The 20,771-nt window shown below is 58.4% G+C and overlaps 2 protein-coding genes across 2 annotated transcripts; both read right to left on the minus strand.

Annotated features, from left to right (window-relative positions):
• Positions 1 to 1,576: 1,576 nt before the first annotated feature.
• On the minus strand, positions 1,577 to 4,914 carry IFI30 (IFI30 lysosomal thiol reductase). Its single transcript, XM_068979588.1, has 7 exons — positions 4,758 to 4,914; positions 3,577 to 3,759; positions 3,413 to 3,487; positions 3,066 to 3,158; positions 2,093 to 2,245; positions 1,913 to 1,966; positions 1,577 to 1,823 (listed from the first exon to the last, which is right to left on the minus strand). The coding sequence occupies exons 1-7, from the start codon at positions 4,872 to 4,874 to the stop codon at positions 1,761 to 1,763; spliced, it is 738 nt and encodes a 245-aa protein (XP_068835689.1). The 5' UTR covers positions 4,875 to 4,914; the 3' UTR covers positions 1,577 to 1,760.
• Positions 4,915 to 8,404: 3,490 nt separating this feature from the next.
• Positions 8,405 to 20,057, minus strand: PIK3R2 (phosphoinositide-3-kinase regulatory subunit 2). Its single transcript, XM_068979587.1, has 16 exons — positions 19,971 to 20,057; positions 17,411 to 18,155; positions 14,618 to 14,710; positions 14,243 to 14,284; positions 14,006 to 14,137; positions 13,702 to 13,915; positions 13,119 to 13,204; positions 12,861 to 12,969; positions 12,682 to 12,780; positions 12,363 to 12,543; positions 12,133 to 12,258; positions 10,735 to 10,877; positions 10,333 to 10,509; positions 9,281 to 9,352; positions 8,937 to 9,107; positions 8,405 to 8,612 (listed from the first exon to the last, which is right to left on the minus strand). The coding sequence occupies exons 2-16, from the start codon at positions 17,730 to 17,732 to the stop codon at positions 8,405 to 8,407; spliced, it is 2,175 nt and encodes a 724-aa protein (XP_068835688.1). The 5' UTR covers positions 17,733 to 18,155; positions 19,971 to 20,057.
• Positions 20,058 to 20,771: the final 714 nt, after the last annotated feature.

Raw genomic sequence — 20,771 nt, forward strand, 5'->3', positions numbered from 1 at the left:
GGCCAGGAAGGTCTTTCTTTGAGATTATTTTTAACAAAAGGGACAGCTCAAATATTATTTAGTCATAAAAAAACCAGAAGGAAATCCTGCTATTTGTGGCACCGTGGATGAAGCCAGAGAACAGAGAGAAATTAGCCAGACAGAGAACACTTAAAATCTGCATGATTTCTCTTATACGTGGAAGTTAAATTAGCCCAACTCACAGAAACAGAAGAATGCTGGTTTTCAGGAGATGGGGGGTGGGGTGAGGAATGGGGTGATGCTGGTCAAAGGGTACAAACTTTTACCATAAGCCCTGAGGATCTAAGGTACAGCATGGTGAGTATAGTTAGAGTGCTGTATTGCTACATGTGAAAGTTGCGAAGCAAGTAAATTTTAAGCATTCTAACCACATACACCAACTCCAGATCACGTAGGACTGTATTTATTGGGGGAAAGAAATCTGCGTAGGGTGTTTCCCTGGTGGTCCACTGATTAAGAGTCCGCCTTGCAATCGCCTTGCACCGATTCCATCTCTGGTCTATTAAGATCCCACATGCTGAGCAGCAACTAAGCCCGTGCGCCACAACAAGCCTGCGCTCTAGAGTCTGTGAGCCGCAATGAAGCCTGAACACCTTCAAGCCTGTGCACGGCAACAGGAGAACACTGCAATGAGAGGCCCATGTACTGCCGTGAAGAGTAGACCCCAGCTCGCCGCAACTAGAGAAAGCCTGTATGCAGCAACGAAGACCCAGCTCAGCCAAAAACAAATAAATAAAATTATTTTACAAAATCCGTGTAGAAGCAGATCCATGCAGTTCAAGCCTGTGTTGTTCAAGGGTCAACTGTATTAAAATTATAAAAACGTCATAAAACTGGGTGCAAAAAAAGGGAAAGCTGATCATTTCTCTGCCCCTTGAGTCAGTTTTGCCCAATCAATATTCCTGATCTATAAACCTGTTTGTTCTTTGAATATCTGACCAGTTGCCCCTCATAAATCATGAAATAAAGACAATCTGTAACATGTATTCATTTCACACCAGCGTGAGAACTGTGACTTTTCCCCTTTTTTGAAAGTTATCCATGCCCTGTTGTTCTTAGATGCCTCAGCCTGGCAGTCTAACTGCAGATCTTGTTGCTGTCTGGGTCTTTTCACACTTGTTTCCCTTCCCTGGAACTCCATGACTTCTCCCCAGTGAACATATTCTTTCAAACTCCCCAGACAAGGTCACTGCCCCACCTGTGGCCTTCCATGACTCCAGTTGCGACCTTCTGGCTTAACCCATAACACCTAGTGTGGGGCAGCGAAAAAGAGTAGCTAGGGATGTGTGTTGATGTAACAGATATATGTTTTGCCTAATGAACTCCTAGTCACCCTTCAAAACCCCAGCTCCAATGTCTCTCCTTCCTATGAAGAACCTTCATTTCTCCTCTGGCCTCCTCTAGTACTGGTGTCTCCCCGTCTGGCCCATCCCCGCCCCATGGGACTAGGGACTCTGGCTCTTCATCCCCAGGACAGGGAGGTTCTCAGGGGTCCCAGCACTGTGCATATCTGGAAAAAGATTTGCTGAATCACAAAATCCAAAAGTGTTTTATTAAGTGAGTTTTGATGTAGCACCATTCACAGTAAGGCAAGATTCTTGATCCTGGGGCAGAATTTTGAGTCTGGGCTTCGTAGAATAGGTAGAAGTAGTGGCTTTGCTGAGTCAGGGATCAAAAACAAGGGCAGGTATGATTTCGTTCTTCTTGTACCAGCTCCCTCCCAGGACACTGGTTGTCAGTCACTTCAAGTGGACTTCCTTGGACAGGTCAGCTGTGAGTTGGCAGACATCTGGCTTCTGGCCCTGGAGAAGGTAGCCATGAGTTGGGGTCCTGAAAGGAGATCCTACCCTACCTCCACCACCCAGATCCCTCCATTCCCTGCCTGGCTTACCTGGTACAACCGGCAGACAAGGTGTAGGAGATGCTCCTCGTCTTCCATGTGTTCCTGAACAAGCAAGACAGGGGGTTAAAAGTTCCACTGGCCCCCAGTGTGGCCCTTGCCTCCTGCCTCCCAGATCAACGTACATGCCCATCAGCTTGGTTCCTGCCGGGGGGCCCCAAGAGTTCTTACCGCATTGACAACGACCCAGGGCACGTATTTGTGGGGTGGCCGCAGAGCGTCCGTGAGCTGAGCGTTGTAGTGCAAGAGCTGCATGCCGCGGTTCCCCCTAGCACACTCCATGATGGAATCCGGGGACACTTTTGGCGCATAGATCTGCAGGCACTGAGGGCAGGTGGCGAGCTGGTCAGCAGGGGCATTGCTTCAGCTTCCTCCCTGTTATCTCCCCAACGGTCCTCCTTCTAACAACCCCCAGTCCCCCAAGCCCAGTTTCTGCTTCCTTACTGCCAACAGGAGACAGCTAGGTTTCCAGGGATGCAGCAAGGCTCCTAAATAGCAAGTGCTTAACACATGCCTGAGTGGAGGCCCCCAGGACAGGGGCTCAGGCTGCCTCCCAGAAGACCAGACCTGCAGCCCCACCCCTGCAGTGTTTTATTTTCCCCAGAGCATCCGTACTTGCTGTTCCCTCTGCTGGGAACACGCTTCCTCCTCCTTCCTCTGAGTCTCCTGAGTATTCCCTCCTCCTTGGCACACCCCCAGCCACACTATGACTCTGCAGGGCTTGGAGGTGTCTTAGGGCTTCAGGTCTCTTGGGTGGCCCAGATGCTTGATGAATAAAGAAACAATCAGGGCAGATGAGTCACCCTTTTGGGAGTTCTTTTTCATAATCCTCCAGGGAGGGTGGTGGGCCAGGTGTGTCATCTCCATACCCCAGAGAAGGATCACTGTCTGTGTCCTTGTATATTCCTGTTCAACGAAGCCCAGCTCAGAGGCACCTTGTCCAGGAAGCCCTCCCTGATCTATCAAGCAGCCCTGCAGAAGATCTTGGTTCCTTCCATTCAGAGACTGAATCTTTGAGAAAGGTGGCTGTATTCCTGGGACTGCACAGAGAGTGGCAGTCGGGGCCAGGACTTGAGCCTGGGTCTGTCTGGATGCAGGGAGGCCAGGACCCCCCAACCCAGGCTGAATGAGGGGTGTTACTCACCGGCTTCAGATTTTGCTCCATGTCATTCATTTCCTCTAGGCAGACAATGGTCAGGAAGGCCATTTTCTGCTCCAGCTGGTCCAGCAGGCAGGCCTAGGGGTAGAAGCAGGCAGGCAAGGATGTGAGTGGCTCAGAGCACCCTCCACCCCAAGGACCACCCCAGGAATAATCATGAGGTGTCCACCAATCAAGCAGACAACAAAGACACGATTAAATGGAGGCTCACAGGCAAGGGACAGAGCTGTCTGCAATCCCTTCTGAGTCACGATTTCACCTTCCTTACCAGGGCAGTCGCCACAGCCTCTGTGCCCCTCCCTTGGGAACTGAAGGAGAGGAGAGCTGCTCACCTCCACTTTGTTAAGCATGCACTCCCGCTCACCATGCTGGCACGTGAACTCCCACTTGCCGCTGACGTTTCTTTCCTGAAAAGCAACGAGGTGAGTGCTGGCTGCCCTCTTCCCCAGGCCTCCTTCCTGTGGCCACGTGCCTCCATTTCCAGGTCCCCAGGCACCTGAGCGTTCCCATAGGGCACCAAGGTGATGTTGAGGATTTCCCACACCATCAGCCACGTCGGGAAGAGCTCTCGGATCAGGAATTCCCGGCAGCCAGGGCACAGCGCCTCATAGTAGAGGCTCACGTTGACCAGGGGAACATCAGGCTTCTGGGGCGATGCCTGCAGGCACAGCTCACCGACCTGCCCAGGGAGGAAGGGGTGTGAGTCAAGTTAAACTCTCTGGCAGGAAGGAAGCTGGAGACCGTAGGTGTTCTATCTCACACTCCTTCCCCACCTTGCCAGGTGGGAGTCTGATGCTGAGGCTTCACCGAAAGCCTAAATCTTCCTAAATATCAGCCAGATTGCAAGATGGATGTGACACAGATTTGCAAACAGTAGGCAGTTAATGGAGGCACAAGGCTTGCTTTCCTCCAGGAGATGAAACTTCTTATCCAGGGGGAGACAGGGTGGAAGAATTCACGGCCTTCACCCGCCTCGGTAGACTTCTGGTGGTGTGTATCACTACCGCCTGCTCCTTTGTGGCCACTTCGTCCCCTCGAGCCACGGCCCTGGGCTGAGCAAGGACCTACACCTCTCTGACTCCCTATTTACTCTTCCTCTCCACCAGCCCGCTGAACTCCTCCCAAGGCCACTGCAGAGGCGGCGCCTAATAGGTGCTGACTTCCGGCTCCAGCTGAGGGGTGGCGGGCGGCCTTGTCTGTGAGCAAGTGGTTTAGCCTCCCGGGCATCTGTTTACTCCGGACCACAAAAACGCGTGCTCTCCCCGGAACGGAACGCACCCTCGATGAATGCCCGTGGCCAGGGGCCGGCGGCTCAGCTAGTCTGGGATTCCTTCCCCTGGCCTAAAAGAGGGGACTCTGATTCTCGCTCCAGATGTACACAGCTGGTGCTCGGTGCACCTTGGGGGGAGGAGGGAGTTGCGGGAGGGTGGGGTGGGGGGCAGCGGAGGGACTCGGACTCCAGATGGGAAAGCGAAAGGGAAAAGAAAGTATGGCCAAAGTGCCGGCTTGAAGGGTGGGGTTGGGGAGGGGGTCGCCACCCCCCTCCCCCCGGGTAGCATCCTCTCCAGACCCCGGTGGTCCCCGTCGAAGTCGGGGGGTGGTGGGAGGAGAGGAGCGACCGGCCCCCGACCTGGGCGCGGGCCCCGGCTGGCCCGCCCGCCGCGTCGCCGACGCTACCTGGCAGGGGGCCGCCCCCTCGGGGAGCGCTTCCAGCGAGGACCACCGCGTGGCGGCGGGGACCTCCGGCGGCAGCAGCAGCAGCAGCAGCAGAAAGGGGAGAGGCGACGAGGCCATCACAGCGGCGGCGAACGCGCGGCGGCGGGGAGCCGTGGCCCCGGGAAGAAGCGCCTTTAACTCGGCGGTGGCCCGGCCCCCAGGCGGAACCCGCCTCCCGGTGCCCACGCCCCTCGGGGGCCCGGGCGGGTGCCTCTGGGTGTCTCTACTTTTCTCTCTGGGTCTTTCTTCCCATCCCAACCCCACCCCAGCCCCATCCTCCCCCACCCCCCGCCAGGTGCTGGGACCCCAGTCGCCTGAACAACGCGCTGCCCTTCCATCTCCCCCAACCCTTCCCCGCAATCAGCCCGGCCCAGCTCTGTGAAGCTGAGGCTGAGCACCTTGAGCAGAGGTGAGGTGGGGGCTTAGAGACAGATAAACAGAGAAGTGGAGAGGAAGGAGGTCTCTATGGGGCCCGCCGCAGCCCCCCACCCCCACCCCAGTCCTAGCCCATGGACCCGACTCTCCGACCTCCCTACCCTGTGTTCCCATGGGAGGTGATCCCTTGCGCTGGCGTGGGCAGCCAGGCCCCCTCTCCTAGCTTGGCCCATACCCCTCCTCATTCCCAAGCTTCACCCCTCCCCCTCTCAGGCTCCCCAAGCCAGACAGCGTGGTCTCGTGGGGCTGACTCAGGCTTGACCACAGCCAGGGCCAGAAAGCAGAAGCCAGTGCTGGGAGCGGCACCTCAATTCTCTTGGCACCCCCATCCCTGGCTGGGGGGTGGGAAGAGAAAGCTGGTCTTCCTTCTTGCTACTCTCCTGGGCTTGAGGAGGGGTGCACCCCTGCCCTCTGCCAGCTCCTTTGGTAGAAGAGAAGCCTGGGTTGGAGCAGTCATTACCTGAAGCCTGTATCCTGTATTAATACATGGGATGCGGGACTGGCCCTGTAGGACCCAAATCCAGGGGAATCAGGCAGACTCAGGTTTTCTCCAGGACTGTGCTGGACACCTCAGGTTATGAAGCCCCGACTTCTCCTTTTATTAAGCAGGAGAAGTGAGGTTTAGGGACTAAAGCTATCATGAAGGGCTCAGAACAGAGAGAGCATTGCCCCAGGCTGGGGCTAGGGTGGAAGGTGTTCACAGGACGGCAGACTGGGCAGAGAGAATAACCCAGATAAAGGCTTGGAGGCTGGGAGTGTTGGGGATGGAACCAACACATTCAGACTTTGCAAGGCAAAGATTTGGGCCCCACAGGAAGAAACGCTCCCCACCCTTGCCTGGAAATCAGTCCAGCCCCCAGCTCCACAGCCCATGTCCCCCGCCAGTTCTGGGGGAACCCCAGCCCACATGGCCACATTTATAGCAGCAGGTTCAGGAGCTGGGGTTCCCCTGAAGTCCCCACAGCTGGACTATCCCACCTCATTCTTTTGAAACCTTCGCAGAACCCCTTTCCTTTGTGAAGCTTCTCCAAGGCTAAGTGACACGGCTTTGGGGAACTTGGTCTGTATTCTGTCCTGTACTGGGCTGAAGAAATAGCAATAAATATAATTGCTACAATTTTTCCAGTGGGTATTAAGCACCAGCTGTATTTGGAGGAATTCCTAAAGGAAACCTCACCCATTTGAGCATGAAATCCTCAGAGATGCCCAGTAGAGACTGTTGGCCCTACTTGGTAAGAGGAAATGGGGCTGGAGATGGGAGGTGACGTTCCCAAGGAGATACAGTTGGTTGAGTGTGAGACCAGCTAGAGGTTATGTGGGACGTCCTCTTCTGTGCTCAGGCTCCACCCGGCTGGGCTCACAGGACAGAGGTGAGCTTTACCCTGCTTCCACTCACGGTGTGGGTGAAGCCCTCAGTGCGGGCAGAGTCAGCTGGAGTTATTTAGAGGGAGCCTCCTGACTGGTCACTCAAGTGGGGACAGTGCTTGGGGAGTACCGGAGCTTTGAGGCCCAGGAAGGTAACTCCTGTCCCTCTGAGAGCCCAGGGGAGAGATGGATCAGACAGCGACTCCATCCCTGGGGGCTGTCTCAGCCACATTGGGTCCGGACAGGTGTGGTGGGCTGGGGAGGAGAGGAGGTTTGCAGCCTTGGGCGTGTGTGAGGGGAGGGTTGAGACAGGGACCCTGGGGAGGGTAGGGAATGGTGACTGAGTCTGGGTTAGTGCCACCATGAGGACCCAGCTCAGTGTCTCTAGAGCCACAGCAGGCCGCACCGGACAGGTGTGGAGAGAGGGGCTGACACTGCGGGGATCCAGGACACAGGAGGCCCCTATGGGTGGCATGGGAGGGAGTGTGACAGTCTTTTCTGCCTGGCCATGAGGAAGCTGCACATTAGAGGGGTGGCGATTTTCTGGAGGTAGGGATGGTGGCTGAGTGTCGGAACTCAAACTCAAACCTGGGAGCTATGGTCTGGGGTCCCTGCAGCAGAGGTTGGGGTCTGAGCCTCTCTGCCGTGTGACCTCAGGCAGGTCTCAATTTCTTTGCACGTGAGCAATCTAAACTGCAATGGGGAGGGAGGTCGGGGAGGAGGCAGGGGTTGGCAGCCTTCATTTGGCAGCCCAGAGCTAAAGTGTGTCACTGAAAACAGAAGCATCCATCGATTTCAATGTTTTATATCCGTATCAGTATCAACGTACCATACAAAACCCGCCTGCCAGCCTAGCCAGACAGGCAGGAAAAGGGGGTTGGGGTCCGTGGGTGGCATAGAAAATCAGGGCTCTCGTCCCAAAAGAGGAGAGAAAAGAGGGCTTTAGGTACACTTAAGGAAAAATAAAATCAGAGCCCAACATGACGGAGAAGACCTAAGTCTGCGTTGACTACGGTGCTGCCGGCAGCGTTATGTGCCGGCTGCCCAGAGGTGCTGGTGGCCTCAAGTTCCTGGGAGGCCTGGGGTCAGCCTGTGAGTTTATTTTTAATTATTTTCTTTTTCAGGGGTACTTCTTGGCAGCAGCCCCACGGTGGGGACAACCCGGGGCCGGGTTTCACTTCAGGGTTTGAAGGGGAAGTTGGGGTCTATGGGGCAGGTCCCGCCTGGCCCCAGACGTCACGGCTGAGGTTCTTGGAAGTGGCCAAGCGAAGTTCCTTCCTGCCCTGACCCCAGGTCTATGGCTTAAAAATCGGGGCACCCAGGCGGGGGCCACGCAACCCAGGGGCCTCTGTAAACACGGCAGGTGCAGCCAGGTGGGGCTCTGGGGACCCCTGGAGGCCCGTGGGGGACAGGGCACAAGGTTGTGGGTGGCCAGAGCCGTTGGAGGGCAGTGATTATGGGGGCAGGGGCTGTGGAGTTGGGGAGGCGGGACCCCCAACGCGGATACACAGAGACGGGGAAGGGGAGAGAGAGAGAGGGGACGGACAGATGGAGCTAGAAAGAGACAGAGTGACAGCGGGGGACAGAAAGAGACCCAGATAAAGATGGAGAGAGAGGCAGACACAGAGGAGAGACTGAGACAGAACTGCAGAGAGAGAAAGAAAAACAGACACACCTGGAGAGATTCACAAAGAAGAGACAGGCGGAGGAAACCCAAGGAAGAGACAGGTTAGAAAGACAGAGTCCAGATGCGGCGGCCACCGCAGCCTCCGCCGGGGCGCGGCTCCGCTCTGGGCCCGCGCGCCTGCTCAGCGTGCAGCGGGCGGGGGCCCAGGCCCGGGGGCGCGCACGGGGTGAGCGAGCGTGACGGTCAGCGCGTCATTGTGCTGCACCAGGGAGGCGTGCTGGTAGTGGAGGACGAGCTCCTTCAGGGACCCGTACAGGTTGTAGGGCTCCGCGAAGCCGAAGCCCGTGGCCGTGCGGTAGATGACGCAGTGCTTGGTATCGCCGTCCACCCTGCGGGGGGCCCGACTGGGTCAGAAGGACGCCCACCCTCGCAGGCTTTCCCAACTCCACCCCACGGCTCCTCTCAGGTGACCCCGTCCGGGACCCCTACTTCCCCACCTCCTGGGTGCTGGCTGCCAACCTGGCCCTGACCCTGCCATCTCCTGCTTTGATCCTGCCCCAGCTTCCTGCCCTATTCCCAAGAACCCAGGGGTTCTTCCCGACTGTCTCCCAAGGCCGAACATACAGCTGGTGCTCAATGAGAGCCCTAAGAAGGAATGGGTGGATCCCCCTCCCAACACTCAGCCATTCTCAGTTCCCAGGCCAGGCACTCACACCACAGAACAGGCGTAGCAACCCCGCTGGCTGCTCTCACGGATGAGGAAGGTACCGTCCCGCTTGCCACTCAGCATTTCCTCAGCTTGGGTGCGGTTGATCTTGCCTACATACCATGTGCGTTCCTCGTGGTGGGGGAGGTCATCCTCATCCTCCATCAGTGAGTACTGGCTGTGGGGGAGGCAGGGAGGAGCCCTGGTCACTTACTCACCAGCCTCCAAGGTCCCTCTGTCACCTGGACAATGCTCCTTCCCTGGTGAACTCCTATTCACCCTGCAAAACCCACAAAAACGGCCCCTCCTCTAAGAACACCCCTCCACCCTCCGCCTGAAGTGGTCACTCACTCCTCAGTCTCGTTCTTGATCCCCAACCATTCGTTGATTTTCTTCTGCCGGGCACCTTTCTGAGTGAGCCACCTGGAGGGAAGAGGAAAGGTGGGCTCCTGCTGCTTGGCTGGGAGGGGAACAGAGGCTGCAGCATAGGAAAGGCAAGCCCTCCGTGGTCCTGACCAGCCAGGCTGGAGACAAGGGCTGACCAGAGTAGGTTTTGGGTGCAGTACCCCCGGTTGCCACAAGGGGTCAGCCTCGGCCAGGACAAGGACAGCTTCAACCCAGGTGGATGCCCCAGGCATGCCAGGGAACCCCGCTCCGCTGCCCCGCCCCCGCACCCCCCCCCCATTTATTGTTTCTGTTAACACTTTTTTGAGACCCCCGACTGTGCCATCACAAGGTGCTATCAGCATCAGAAGCTCAGTCCAGGGGGCTGCAAGGAGTGTGCCTTTGCACATGGCAGCTGTCTGTTCTGAACCTTAGTTTCCCCCACCTGCGAAAGGGAAACTTCACAGTATTTCAGAGGACCAAGCGAGCTAATGTATGCACGGTGCTCAGCGCACACTAGGTGCACACAAGTGTCAAAGGCCCAGGTGGGAGGGGGAAGCCTCAGAAACGGGATCTTGGGCTCAGGTTGGGCACTGCATGCCGGGTCACGGAGCAGGCATTCATGGAGCAGATCCTGTCGGGGGCTCCCAGTGAGTCAGCCGTGTAGCAGCAGTGCTCCCATTTCACAGCTGAGGCTGAATGGAGCTGCTGTACAGGGACCCCGTTTTTTTGGCAGCACCATGCTTAGTTCCTCGGCCAGGGATCAAACCCGTGCCCCCTGCCATGGAAGCAGAGAGTCTTATCCGCTGGATCACCAGGGAAGTCCAAGAGCCCTTCTGAGCGGGCCAGGAGGGGCCTGATCAAAGGGGAAGGGGGCTGGTGGACAGATGAGGGGGTAGGGAGGTAGACGGGACTACCTGGTGGAGAAGGTGAATGAGACACATGCAGAGGTCACCCCTCCAGGTGCCCCTGCAATAACGGGGGGGCCCCCCCAGGCGAGCGCAGAGCCAGGCACTCACACAAGGTACTGGTCTCGGATCTTGCGCAACTGCATGAGGTCTGGCTTGAGGCTGTTCATGCGCTTGTCGATCTCTCGGTTGTCAGAGGCCTGTGCCCGCAGCTCCTGCTCCAGCTTTGTGCGGCTCTCGTGGATCTCAGCAATGCGAGACTTGAGCCGCTCCGAGTTGAGCAGGATCCTGTGGGAGGAGTGGCTCAGAGGCCTCAGGCTGGCTCCCAGTCTCTAAGCCGCTGCTTCCCTGAGCTCTCTTTCCGGTAAACTCCTATTCACCCTTCAAAGCCCACTTAAACTGACCCTTTCTCCCCCCCTGGAACCCAGGCTGCCCACCCTGTTTCCCTTCCTTCCCCACTTGAGCTGTGTTGGAGCAGGGTGCAGCAGGGCAGAGAAGAGGAACTGCACTCACCTCTGCATTTCTTTCTCATTGCCCTCACGTCGGAAGCGCTCCAGATATTCCTTGCTGCACTTCTCCTGCGTCTGGCCCTGCTCTTCAAAGATCTTGATGGTCTCATTGAAGGCTTCGATGGCTGTGCGCTTCATCTGCAGTTCCTAGAAGAGGGGTAAGTCTGAGCACCTCCTGGGACTCCCGGCAAGGCCCTCATGAGAGGTAAAGGCAGATCCCAACTCTGATATGGAGACATTGCTCAAGCTGGTCCCTCCACCAGGCGCACTGTTCCTCCAGCTGCACCGAAAGAACTCCTATTCAGCCTTCAAAGCCCACATACCCCAACCCACTCTTCTTTTAGATTCTCCTTGGGGCATCTTACAAAACAACTGGGTGCATGAGCGCTGCTGAGAATTAATGATAAATCTAGTTGCTACAATTCATGGAGCTCCTTCTCAGGGTAGATGCTGCACCAAGCCCCTTTCATGCATCCTCTCATCAAACCTCCCAACAGCCTATACAAAGTCAGAATTGTTAATGGGGAAACTGAGGCTCAGGAGGCCTAAGCCATTTCCAAGGTCATGATGCTCCTAACTGATCCCAGACAGTTGTCCTGTCCACTCAGAACCTCAGGTAACCTGTCTCTAGAAAGGAGACAAGAAGGAGACTGCTCAGAGATTACAGGGGAGACAGAAACTCCCGGATGGAGATGGGATGTTCAATCTGAATAAGTTGCATCTCAACTTACAAAAGAAGTTTATTAACACAGTCCCGGAGTGATAAAACCTTTCCCCACTTGCCTGTTTTTAAAAGACACTGCTCTTTCCCATGACCTCCTGACCCTTTGTCTTAGGCAACTCTTGGTGAGGTGGTTACCATCATTTTGATAACATCCAGGTTGAAGGGGATGGAGAAGAAAAGGAACCGAAGCTCATGGTCCCAGTTTCCAGACGGGGAGACTGAGACCCAGGGGCTCAACCAAGACACCTCCCATGGCTCAGTCGCTCGTGAGGCTGCTTGGTACCTCCTCATTTGTGTTTTTGTTTGTTTTTAGAATCATATATATTGATTTCTGGGCTTCTCTCATAGCTCAGTTGGTAAAGAATCTGCCTGCAATGCAGGAGTCACGGATTCAATCCCTAGGTCGGGAAGATCCTCTGGAGAAGGAAATGGCAACCCACTCCAGTATTCTTGCCTGGAGAATCCCATGGACAGAGGAGCCTGGTGGGCTACAGTCCATGGGATCGCAAGAGTCAGACACAACTTAGCAACTAAACCACCACCGCACTGATTTCTGCTTCCAGGGCAGTCCCTGGTGCTAAGAGCCTGCCCTGTGACCTAGAAGTGGACGTCTGGCACTGCGACCTTGGCACTGCCCTCCGTGCCTAGGCCTCCTTGGGGTGTGCTTGCCAGTGGTACCTGGGAGGTGCGTGTGTACTCCTCGTAGAGTTGGTCGTACTCGCGGCTCTTGTCCTGGTACTGCTGGTGGTAGACCTTGAGCTGGGCACCCACCGCCTCCACGCTGTCCTCCTTGACGATCTGGTCCTGGGAATACCCGGTGTCATCAGGCAAGCTACCTGGGAAACTGAGGCCCAGTGCCAGCCGGGCACTGCCAACCCCCACCCCCAGCGCCTACTGCAGCCCCCAACCTGTTGGTACTTGGACACCGGGTAGAGGAGCCGCGTGTCCAGCTTGGCGTTGTACTGGGCCAGTGACTCGTGGCGGTAGTGGGTGATGAGGTCCACGACAGAGCAGAAGGTGAGCGGCTCCGAGAAGCCGTAGTGCCCGTCTCGGTGGAAGACCTTGATCAGCTTGTTGTTTCCGCCCTTCCTGGGGTGGGTGAGGGGGTGTCAGTGCCCAGCAGCAGGTCCATCCGTGTGCCACAGCCCGTGCGGCCCTCAGTCCTCTGACCTGAGTGGCCCCCTCCCACCCCTCACCCCTGGACTCCTTGAAGGGATGGGCCCCCACCTGAGGGTCAGCGTGTACTCTCCCTGGATCTTGCTGGAGGCATCTCGGACCAGGAAGGTGCCGTCGGGCGTGTCCCGCAGTTTCTCGTTTACCTCCTCCCTGTGGAGACAGCCGGGATGGGGGCTGCCCGCCGGGAGACCCTGCCCCTTGGCTTCTGCGGCCCCGCCCAGCAGTCCTACCTGGAGATGTCACCCCAGTACCACTCGGCGTCCTGCAGGGAGGGTGGGCTGCCCCCATTGGCCAGGCCTGTGGGGGCTGGCTTTGTCTTGGGGGGTTTTGGTGGCAGTGCTGGGGGACAGGAAAACAAATACGCATTGAGCACCAACTGTATACCAGGGTGAGCTCCCCTGGCAACTGAGCCTGCTGATACTGGCAGGGCCCCGAGTCAGCATTCTCATCCCCAACAATAAGAGCTAATCCAAGGGGGTGGGGGTCACCTGGGGGGGCAACCTCCTGCTCCTCCAGGTGTTCCTGAAGCAGCTTCTCCACCAGCAGCGCAGGAAAGTCGGGGGTGGGCTCGGTCCTAGGGGGAAGGGGAGCGTGGTGAGTGCCGGTGTGCACATGGCCTTGTGTGTACTTGCACACCTGGCAGGGGGTATGTGTGAAAGCACGCGAGTGGAAGGAGTAGATGCTGCGGGCAGGCGTGGGAGACCCACTACCGTTTCTGTACATGCAGCAAGCGACGGGTAAGTGCTCATACCACAAACAACAGGAGTCAAGCACCCGGGGTGGGGAAGCAGAAAGGAAGTACAGACGCAATCCACTTGCCTGCTCTGGTCCAAGCCCCTTCGCCTTGTCCCCAGCCCTGATGGAGTCTTCTTGGAGCTCAAGTCTCACCCACAGTTATCCTTCCTAGCCCGCCCATCACGACAGCTCTGGCCTCTTCCCCATGGGGCCCTGATCCACACTCCTCTCCCCCTCCTAGACCCCTCTCTGGCTACGTCTCCAGCCACACCTTCCTCTAGAGCCCCACCCCTTTCTGCTACGACTCAGCCCCGCCCCCCAGCATCGGCCTCTCACCCGTCGGGCGCGCCCCCTGGCGGCGGAGAGGGCGGCGGCGGCGCGCGCAGCAGCAGCGGCCCGAAGGTGGCGCCCAGGGCACGGACCGCGGGGCCCGGGGCTGGGGCGCGCCCGGCTACCCGGCCCAGGTGCTGGAGCAGGAAGCGCAGCGTGAGCGCATGGTGCAGTGGCAGCGTCGGGGGCTCCAGCGCCGGCCCCACGGGCCCCGCAGCCTCTGCAGACAGATGGCCAGGGTTGGGTGAGACAGAGCCTGAGCCCGCCTGCCCCAATGCCTTCCCCAGCCCGGGCTTCCCGCCAGATTTACCCCGCAGGGCTCGGTGTGCCTCGGCCGCGGCCTCGGGTGTCACGAGGGGCGCCGGCAGCGCCAACAGGAAGCTTTTCACACCATCTGACAGGGCTGCAGCATCCCACTGCTCCAAATCACTCAGGGACCAGTCTGTGGGTGCAAGGGGGATACCTCGGTCCAAGGCGGGCGCAGGGACGGGACACACCTGTCCAGGGCAGGTTCCTTTCCCACTCACCCACTGAAGCTTGCCCTCACCTGTGCGCATGGTGGGTGGCTCAGGCCTGTAGCTGTCCAGCCCTGGGGGGAAGGGATGGGGTAGGTCAGGGTCACCCTAGGTGCCAAGGCCAGCTCTCAAATGCTGCCTCTACCCCATGTGGGGTCTGGGGTGGCTACTCAACCTCCCAGAGGTGAGAGCAGAGGGAGGGGAGGGAGATGGTAGCAGAGGGCAGGGCACATGCTATGAAGGGGTCCACTTCCCTAGGGAGTTATTCCTTCCCCAACTCAACATGGAGACCTGGGGCATCCAGACTCAGCCTCTCCATGCAACTTGAGCCCAGGGAAGAGGATGAGCTGCCCATCCCCAGAGGCAAGCAAGCAGAATCCAGGGGCTGCAGCCAGGCCAAGGCTCACCTGTCCGTTCAATGGCCTCCACCAGCTTCACCAGGATAGGGGGAGCCACATCAGGGGGGGAGAACTGCTCGGGTAGGTCAGGGAGTGTCAGGCCTGGCAGGAGGGGACACAGTGTTGACAGGGTCCCTGGAAGGACCCCACCCCAGTCTTTGCCTGCTGCATCTCAGCCCAAGGTCCTGGCATCCGGCCCACCACCCTGGGGGAGACGGAAGGCCCAGCTGGGACGGCTGAGCTGGTGGGACACAACCTTGTGGGTTTAAAAGGTCAGTTCACACAACTAGATGCGAGGTGGAGTGGGTTGAGCAGTGTCAACCAAATGAGATGTCCACTCCCTAATCTCTCAGGTGTAATTAAGGATTTCACGATGAGACCATCTTGGATTAGGGGTCCTAAACCCAAGGACTGGTGTGTTTATAAGAGAAGGCCATCTGAAGAGAGAGGCAGAGATTGGGGTGATGTAGCAATAAACCGAGGTATGCCTGGAACCCCTAAAAGCTGGAAGAAGCAAGGAAAGCTCCTCCCTTAAGGTCTCTGGAGAGAGCACAGCCCTGCCCACACCTTGGTCTAGACTTCTGGTCTCTAGAACCATGAGAGAACATGCTCCCGTTGTTTGAACAGCCACTGGCTGTGGCAGTTCATTACAGCAGCCACAGGACACTCATCAGCAGGTTTAGGACTCTGCTGTTGCTTGCTGGGCAACCTCGGGCACAGCACCTACCCTCTCTGTGCCTCGGATCCTGCAACTGAGAAACTGGTCAATGGCCTCATCTCTCCTTTCTTAGCGGGAACAACAAAGCAGTTGAAAAGAATGAAAGGAAAATATCTCACCACGGTCCGGACATCTCATCCCAAGAAAATTTCTCCATTTTCTAAGTCATTTTTTTAAAATGTCCCCCCTTTTAAAAAATGCTGACCCCCTTCCCTGTCCCAGCCCCCTGCTGGCCCCACATTTCGCCCCACCCAACCTTTTGTGTTCAGGCGCTCTCTGTCAGCACAGCCACCATTTGATGCAGCTTTGGCCCTTGGCGGGGACGCCCTGGCACACAGCAGGGGCAAGCCAGGGCCTGTGGGGCCTCCCTGAGTGATGGGCCAGGTGGTGCTTGAGCTGCAGAAAGGCCCAGCTGTGTCAAAAATGCAAAAAAAAAAAAGAGCAAACAAGGGGAGGTGGGTGACATCCGGCTGGTAAGGGGGCCACAGTTCTGAAACTCCACTCTGAAATTTGCCTGTCTGCAGTGCAGGGAGGGAGATCCCATTAGAATAGGCAGCACCCCCCATTTTAAGGATGAGAAACTGAGTTTCAGGAAAAGAGCAAGCTCCCCTAGATGCACAGGCCGGTGGGGCCCCAGGTGACATCAGGGCTAGGCACGCAGCTCTCTGTGCAGAGCTGCATGGAGGGAAGGCAGGCAGCTACAGAGTGTTGCCCAGTGGTCCTCGGAGGGTCAGGGCTTGAACAAAAGGACCAATACCGCCCCCCCATTTCCAGATGAGGAGACCGAGGCCTGGAGAGGGCTGGCCCTAGCCCATGTCACATGGCCCCGGGAGACTGGGACGGCGGAGCTGGGTGGCCGCCTGGGAGTGGGGATGTGTGTGGTGGCTGGACCCAGGCCAGGCAGAGGAGGGAGGCGGCTGTTACCAGGGGGAGAGGCAGACTCTGGCGGGGAGCCCGGATGGGGCCGCCTCCTGCTCCTCCAGGCTGAGGCGGGACGCAGGCACAGGCTCTGGAGACACCAGATGCTGCAAAGCCCAAGCCTGCAGCATGCCGCCTCGGCACCCCACCATGCCACTCCATGCTGTGGGGACTCTGGGCTGACCCTCTTTGGGCATCAGAGTCCCTTGGGCACAAAACCAGGTGGGCCATTGGGAGGGGCCATGGTGCCGCTCAAGGCTTTGGTCTTCACTGGGTGACTCCCTGAGCGAGTGGTTCGACTTCCTGGCACCTTGGTCTCCCCATGTGTACACGGGGCCACGCTGGGTCACCATGAGTGATGAGGCAGACCATGCTGGGTGCTCAGCACTCATAGGCCTTCTTCCTACAACTTGTGCCTCGGTTTCCCTGCCCAGCATACAGCCTGGCATGCAGTCACAATGTATGTTCAGTGCCCTGGTTCTCCACTCCCAGCATGCTCTTTGGAGGGAGGGTCTCTTTGAAAGGGATGGAGCATCCTCACACGCCACTGTGCTGCGTGGCCTCGACTGAGTAGCCCACCTTTGGGCTTTTTGGCTCCCATCATTCTGGAAATCAGAAAACCAGGGTTACAACAAAGGGGGGCGGGTTTCTCAAGGGATTCCGTCTGCAAACCACAAGATGAAGTTAAATTGAGCCTCTGAATCTTACTGGACACTCCCTATTGTCTTCAAAACCAACCCCATGAAATCCAAGGGGAGGACCCGGCCCCTTCTTCACTCTGCTTCGCTCGTCGGGGCTGGCTCCCTGACCTGCTGCGACAGCCCCTCAGGGTCTTTGTCTTTGCTATGTCTGCTGCCTTCTCCCCCTAATCTCTGAGAGGCATCTTTCTCTCGGCAGCTGTCATCACTTGATCACCTTTTTCTCACTTCTTGAACCAGAAGCCCCATGAGAGCAGGGCGAGGCTAGTGTGTCCGCCTCTGGGTGCCCAGCCACAAACTGCACCCAGCCCTCCATAGCAGTGTGATTGACACCCGCCAACCAATCAGATATCCTCATTCCTCCTCTCCAGGGAGAAGCACCATCGCCTCATGGGAAAATGGAAACTGAGGGTCTGTGGGCACTCTCGGTTTCCCTCATCCCTGCCAGGGGCCCAATCTGCTGCTCACCTGGCTCAGGGGGCCCGTCTCGGGGCCTGGCGGGCAGTGGGCGGGGGCCACGTGGGCGAGGGCCAGGCCGGGCCAGGGCCACGGGCCCCAGGAACTCCACATAGGTGCCAGGGAAGTCACCACGTTGCCGGGTACGCTCATTGAGGCCAGGCATCCAGCCGACGCTCTGCGGGCAGCGCTCGTTGCCCTCAGCCACGCCCAGCGCCTGCAGGGCGGCCCTGCTCACCACCAGCACATCACCCGGAAGTAGCTCCAGGTCCTCCGGCCGCTCCCGGCGGAATGGGTACAATGCACGGTATTGGAAGCCCTCAGGGCCAGCCATGGCTGGCAGGGTGGGGTCTGGATGGTCAGGTGGCTGCTTGGGGCCCCAGTGGCCCCATCAGCCCGGGGTGGGGGGCCGGGAGGGTCCGATGGATGGGCTTGGGGACTCAGGCTTCGATTTCCACCAAGAAGTTACAGGCGACCACCTGGGATGCTCACGCTTTGCTTCCCACCATTATTTCACGACCCTAACAAGGGTCACTCGTTGCTTGTTCCACCATTCGTCAACTGGTGGGAGGGGGTCGGCAGCCTGATCTCAGGTCACTCAGCTGCTGCGTCCCCCCTCAATCCGTAGGGTGGGGCCAGGTTGCTCACTCCCTCACGTGGGGGGCCATCGGCTCCCGAGGCTGGCGGCTCTTCCAGCTGCGCCAGGCGAGGGGGCCGAGGGCACAGGCTGTCACCATGCTCGGCTCGGGACTCCGACCTAGGGGGAGAGGGGTGGGGCAGCATGAGTCGGTTTGAACTCCTGCCACCCTCAATTCAGAGCCAAACCCAAATCCCAGGTTAGAATCCCCTAACTGGGTACCCTTGGGTCAGTCCCTGCACCTCTCTGGGCCTCCGTTTCCCCAGCTGTAAGATGGGTGAATAGCCCTCCCTTGGAGTTGTTGGGCGCAGAGCTCCCAAGAATCTGCCCTGGGCACACTGCAAGTTCAGTAAACAAGTTTTTCTTCGCCCCTGTTAGAGATGGGGAAACTAAGGCTCAGAGTAGGCAGGTCTCTGTTGGACCATTCAGTGGGCCAGGAAGCCAGGACTGAAAAGCTCAGAGCTGCCCATTTTCACAAGGCCCAGGATGCATCCATCCCAAATGGCCAGTTAAACCCTGAATGCTCAGGGCGTAATGTGCAGGGTGTAATGGGAGATGATGTTCAGTGTGCTGTGGAGCCCTGAGGAGGGGCTGGGATGGCTGAGCGCAGGAAGAGGCGGCAGGGGCCAAAAGGGATAGGGAATGAAGTCCAAGCAGATGTCATAGCACAAGCAAAGGTGAGTCCAAGCAAATGGATCTCTGATCTCTGCAGGGGGAGGAGAGAACGGGGCGCTGTGGGGGTGGGGGGGTGTCCCTGACATGTCTCAGCTTCAGGCCCACAGTAGGTACTTAAAACAAAAGAGGGTTGGTGGGAATCCAAGAGGGCCTTAGCCCCAGAATAGACATGGAGCTGGGAAAGGGTAGAAGGAAGGAGGGCACTGCAGTTGCCAAGCGGGTGGCTGCTGTATGCAGGGGCAATGATCACCCCCAAGGAGTCACCAATCTCGGGAGATACAGCCCAGCACAGACACATTCTCAATCACAGCCCTGCAGGTTGGGTCTTCCTGAGAGATTGGGCGTGGGGTGGGGTGGGGGGGCGGTGCTTTTCTGAAAGGCGGTTCCTCACAGAGGACAGGAGGAGCGCTGGTCGGAAAGACTAGTACAGGCAAAGGCTTGACAGCAAGAAATACTTGTCAAGAGTTCAGAGTGGCCTTAAGAAAGCCACAGGCCAGGCAGGGCCTTGGGGGCCAGGTAGAGGGTCAGGCTTTATCCGTCGACACGGGGAAACGCTAGAGGCGTCCAAGTACTGGGCACAAGCTCCACATTCCGGGACGCCCCAACATATCCACTCCCTGGCCCCCCATTCTACAGATGGGGAAACTGAGGCCCAGCGACAGGGACGTCCAGAAAACCGCCTGAATCCGCTTGCCTGCCCGCCTCCGCGCCCTGCCGTGCACACGTTTGCACACGCCCCGGTGTGCGCGCCTGGGAACCAGCGCTCCCCGAATCCAAGAGGCGGGGTGGAGGGGCCAGGCTGGGGGCTTGGCGGAGGATGCAAGGCCTGCGCGCTCACGCGTGTGCAAACGCGCTCTCGGGCCTGCGTGGACCCCGAAGCCCAGCTCGGGGGCCAGAGCGCAGTCGACCCTCTACCGTCTTGCACCCCACCACCCCCACTATGCCCCACACAATGCCTGGGCGCCCCCTCTTTACTGCTCGACGCCCCACTCCCGGCAGGGCCTCCCTCAATTCAGGGCCGCGGCTCCAACCCCTTATCTCTGCCTACAGTTCGCCGTTCCACCCTCATCTTCCAGGGCAGGCTGCACCAGGGCCAGGTCGAGCCCGAGGCCTCCCGCTCCCTGCGGCCCCCAGTTCCCGCGGGGCCCGATGCAGCCCTGCTCGCGTTCCGGCTTCCACCGCGGCCCCATACTCTGCCTGGGCGCCCCGCATCTGAGCGCACCCTCAATCCCGCCTGCCACGCGGACAGCTCACACTTACCTGGTCGTAGCCGCCACCGCAGCCGCCGCGGCCACCGTCACGCCGAACCGAGCCAGACCCGTGGCTTCACCGCGGCCGCCGTCGCCGCAGCCGCGGGATCCCCGCCTCCGCCGCTGCCGCCGCGGTTCCGACTGGTCGGGCCCGCCCCCCGGCGGAAATGGCCGAGTGCATTCGGGCCGGGCGGGTGATCTGGGGCCGAGGCGGAGCCCAGGACGCCCGACTGCTTCCGGAAAGAGCCGAACGTACTCCCGCGGGACTGGAGGGGAACGTGGGGGGAACGTGGCCAGAGACAGCCGATCATTTCCGGAAACGGTCGAACACAATCGGATCAGATGAGTCATTCGCAGGCTAGACTCGGCTAGACTCGGCTGTACTGAGATGCCTGAGATTCCGGAAACGCCCGAGCGCTCTCCAGCCGGACTCGCAAAACAGGCTGGGCCCCGAAACTTCGGAAACTTACTGGAAAGAACCAAGTGTGCTTGGCCCCAAACGAGGCCCTGAGGACTTAGATCCAGAGGCGACTACCCGCTTCCGGAAACTGCCGAGGCAGGGGTGGCTCCCGAGAGCAAGTGAGGTGGCCCTGAGCTCAAGGAACTGAAGGTGGCATTTAGGTGGAACGGGCTCGCCACAGAAAGCTGAACGTTTCAGGAAACAAGCTGAGGGCCGAGAAGGGATCAGGCTTCAAAGCCGGAGTTTCCATGGTAGCCCAGAGCGTCTAGAAACAACTCGCGGGCGGAGAGAACTACCCCAATGCCGGCCCGCAGGCCTATGACTGTTTCCGGAAAGAGCCGAAGACACTCG

This window comes from Capricornis sumatraensis, chromosome 9, assembly GCF_032405125.1.
Source record: "Capricornis sumatraensis isolate serow.1 chromosome 9, serow.2, whole genome shotgun sequence".
Classification (NCBI taxonomy): Eukaryota; Metazoa; Chordata; class Mammalia; order Artiodactyla; family Bovidae; genus Capricornis; species Capricornis sumatraensis.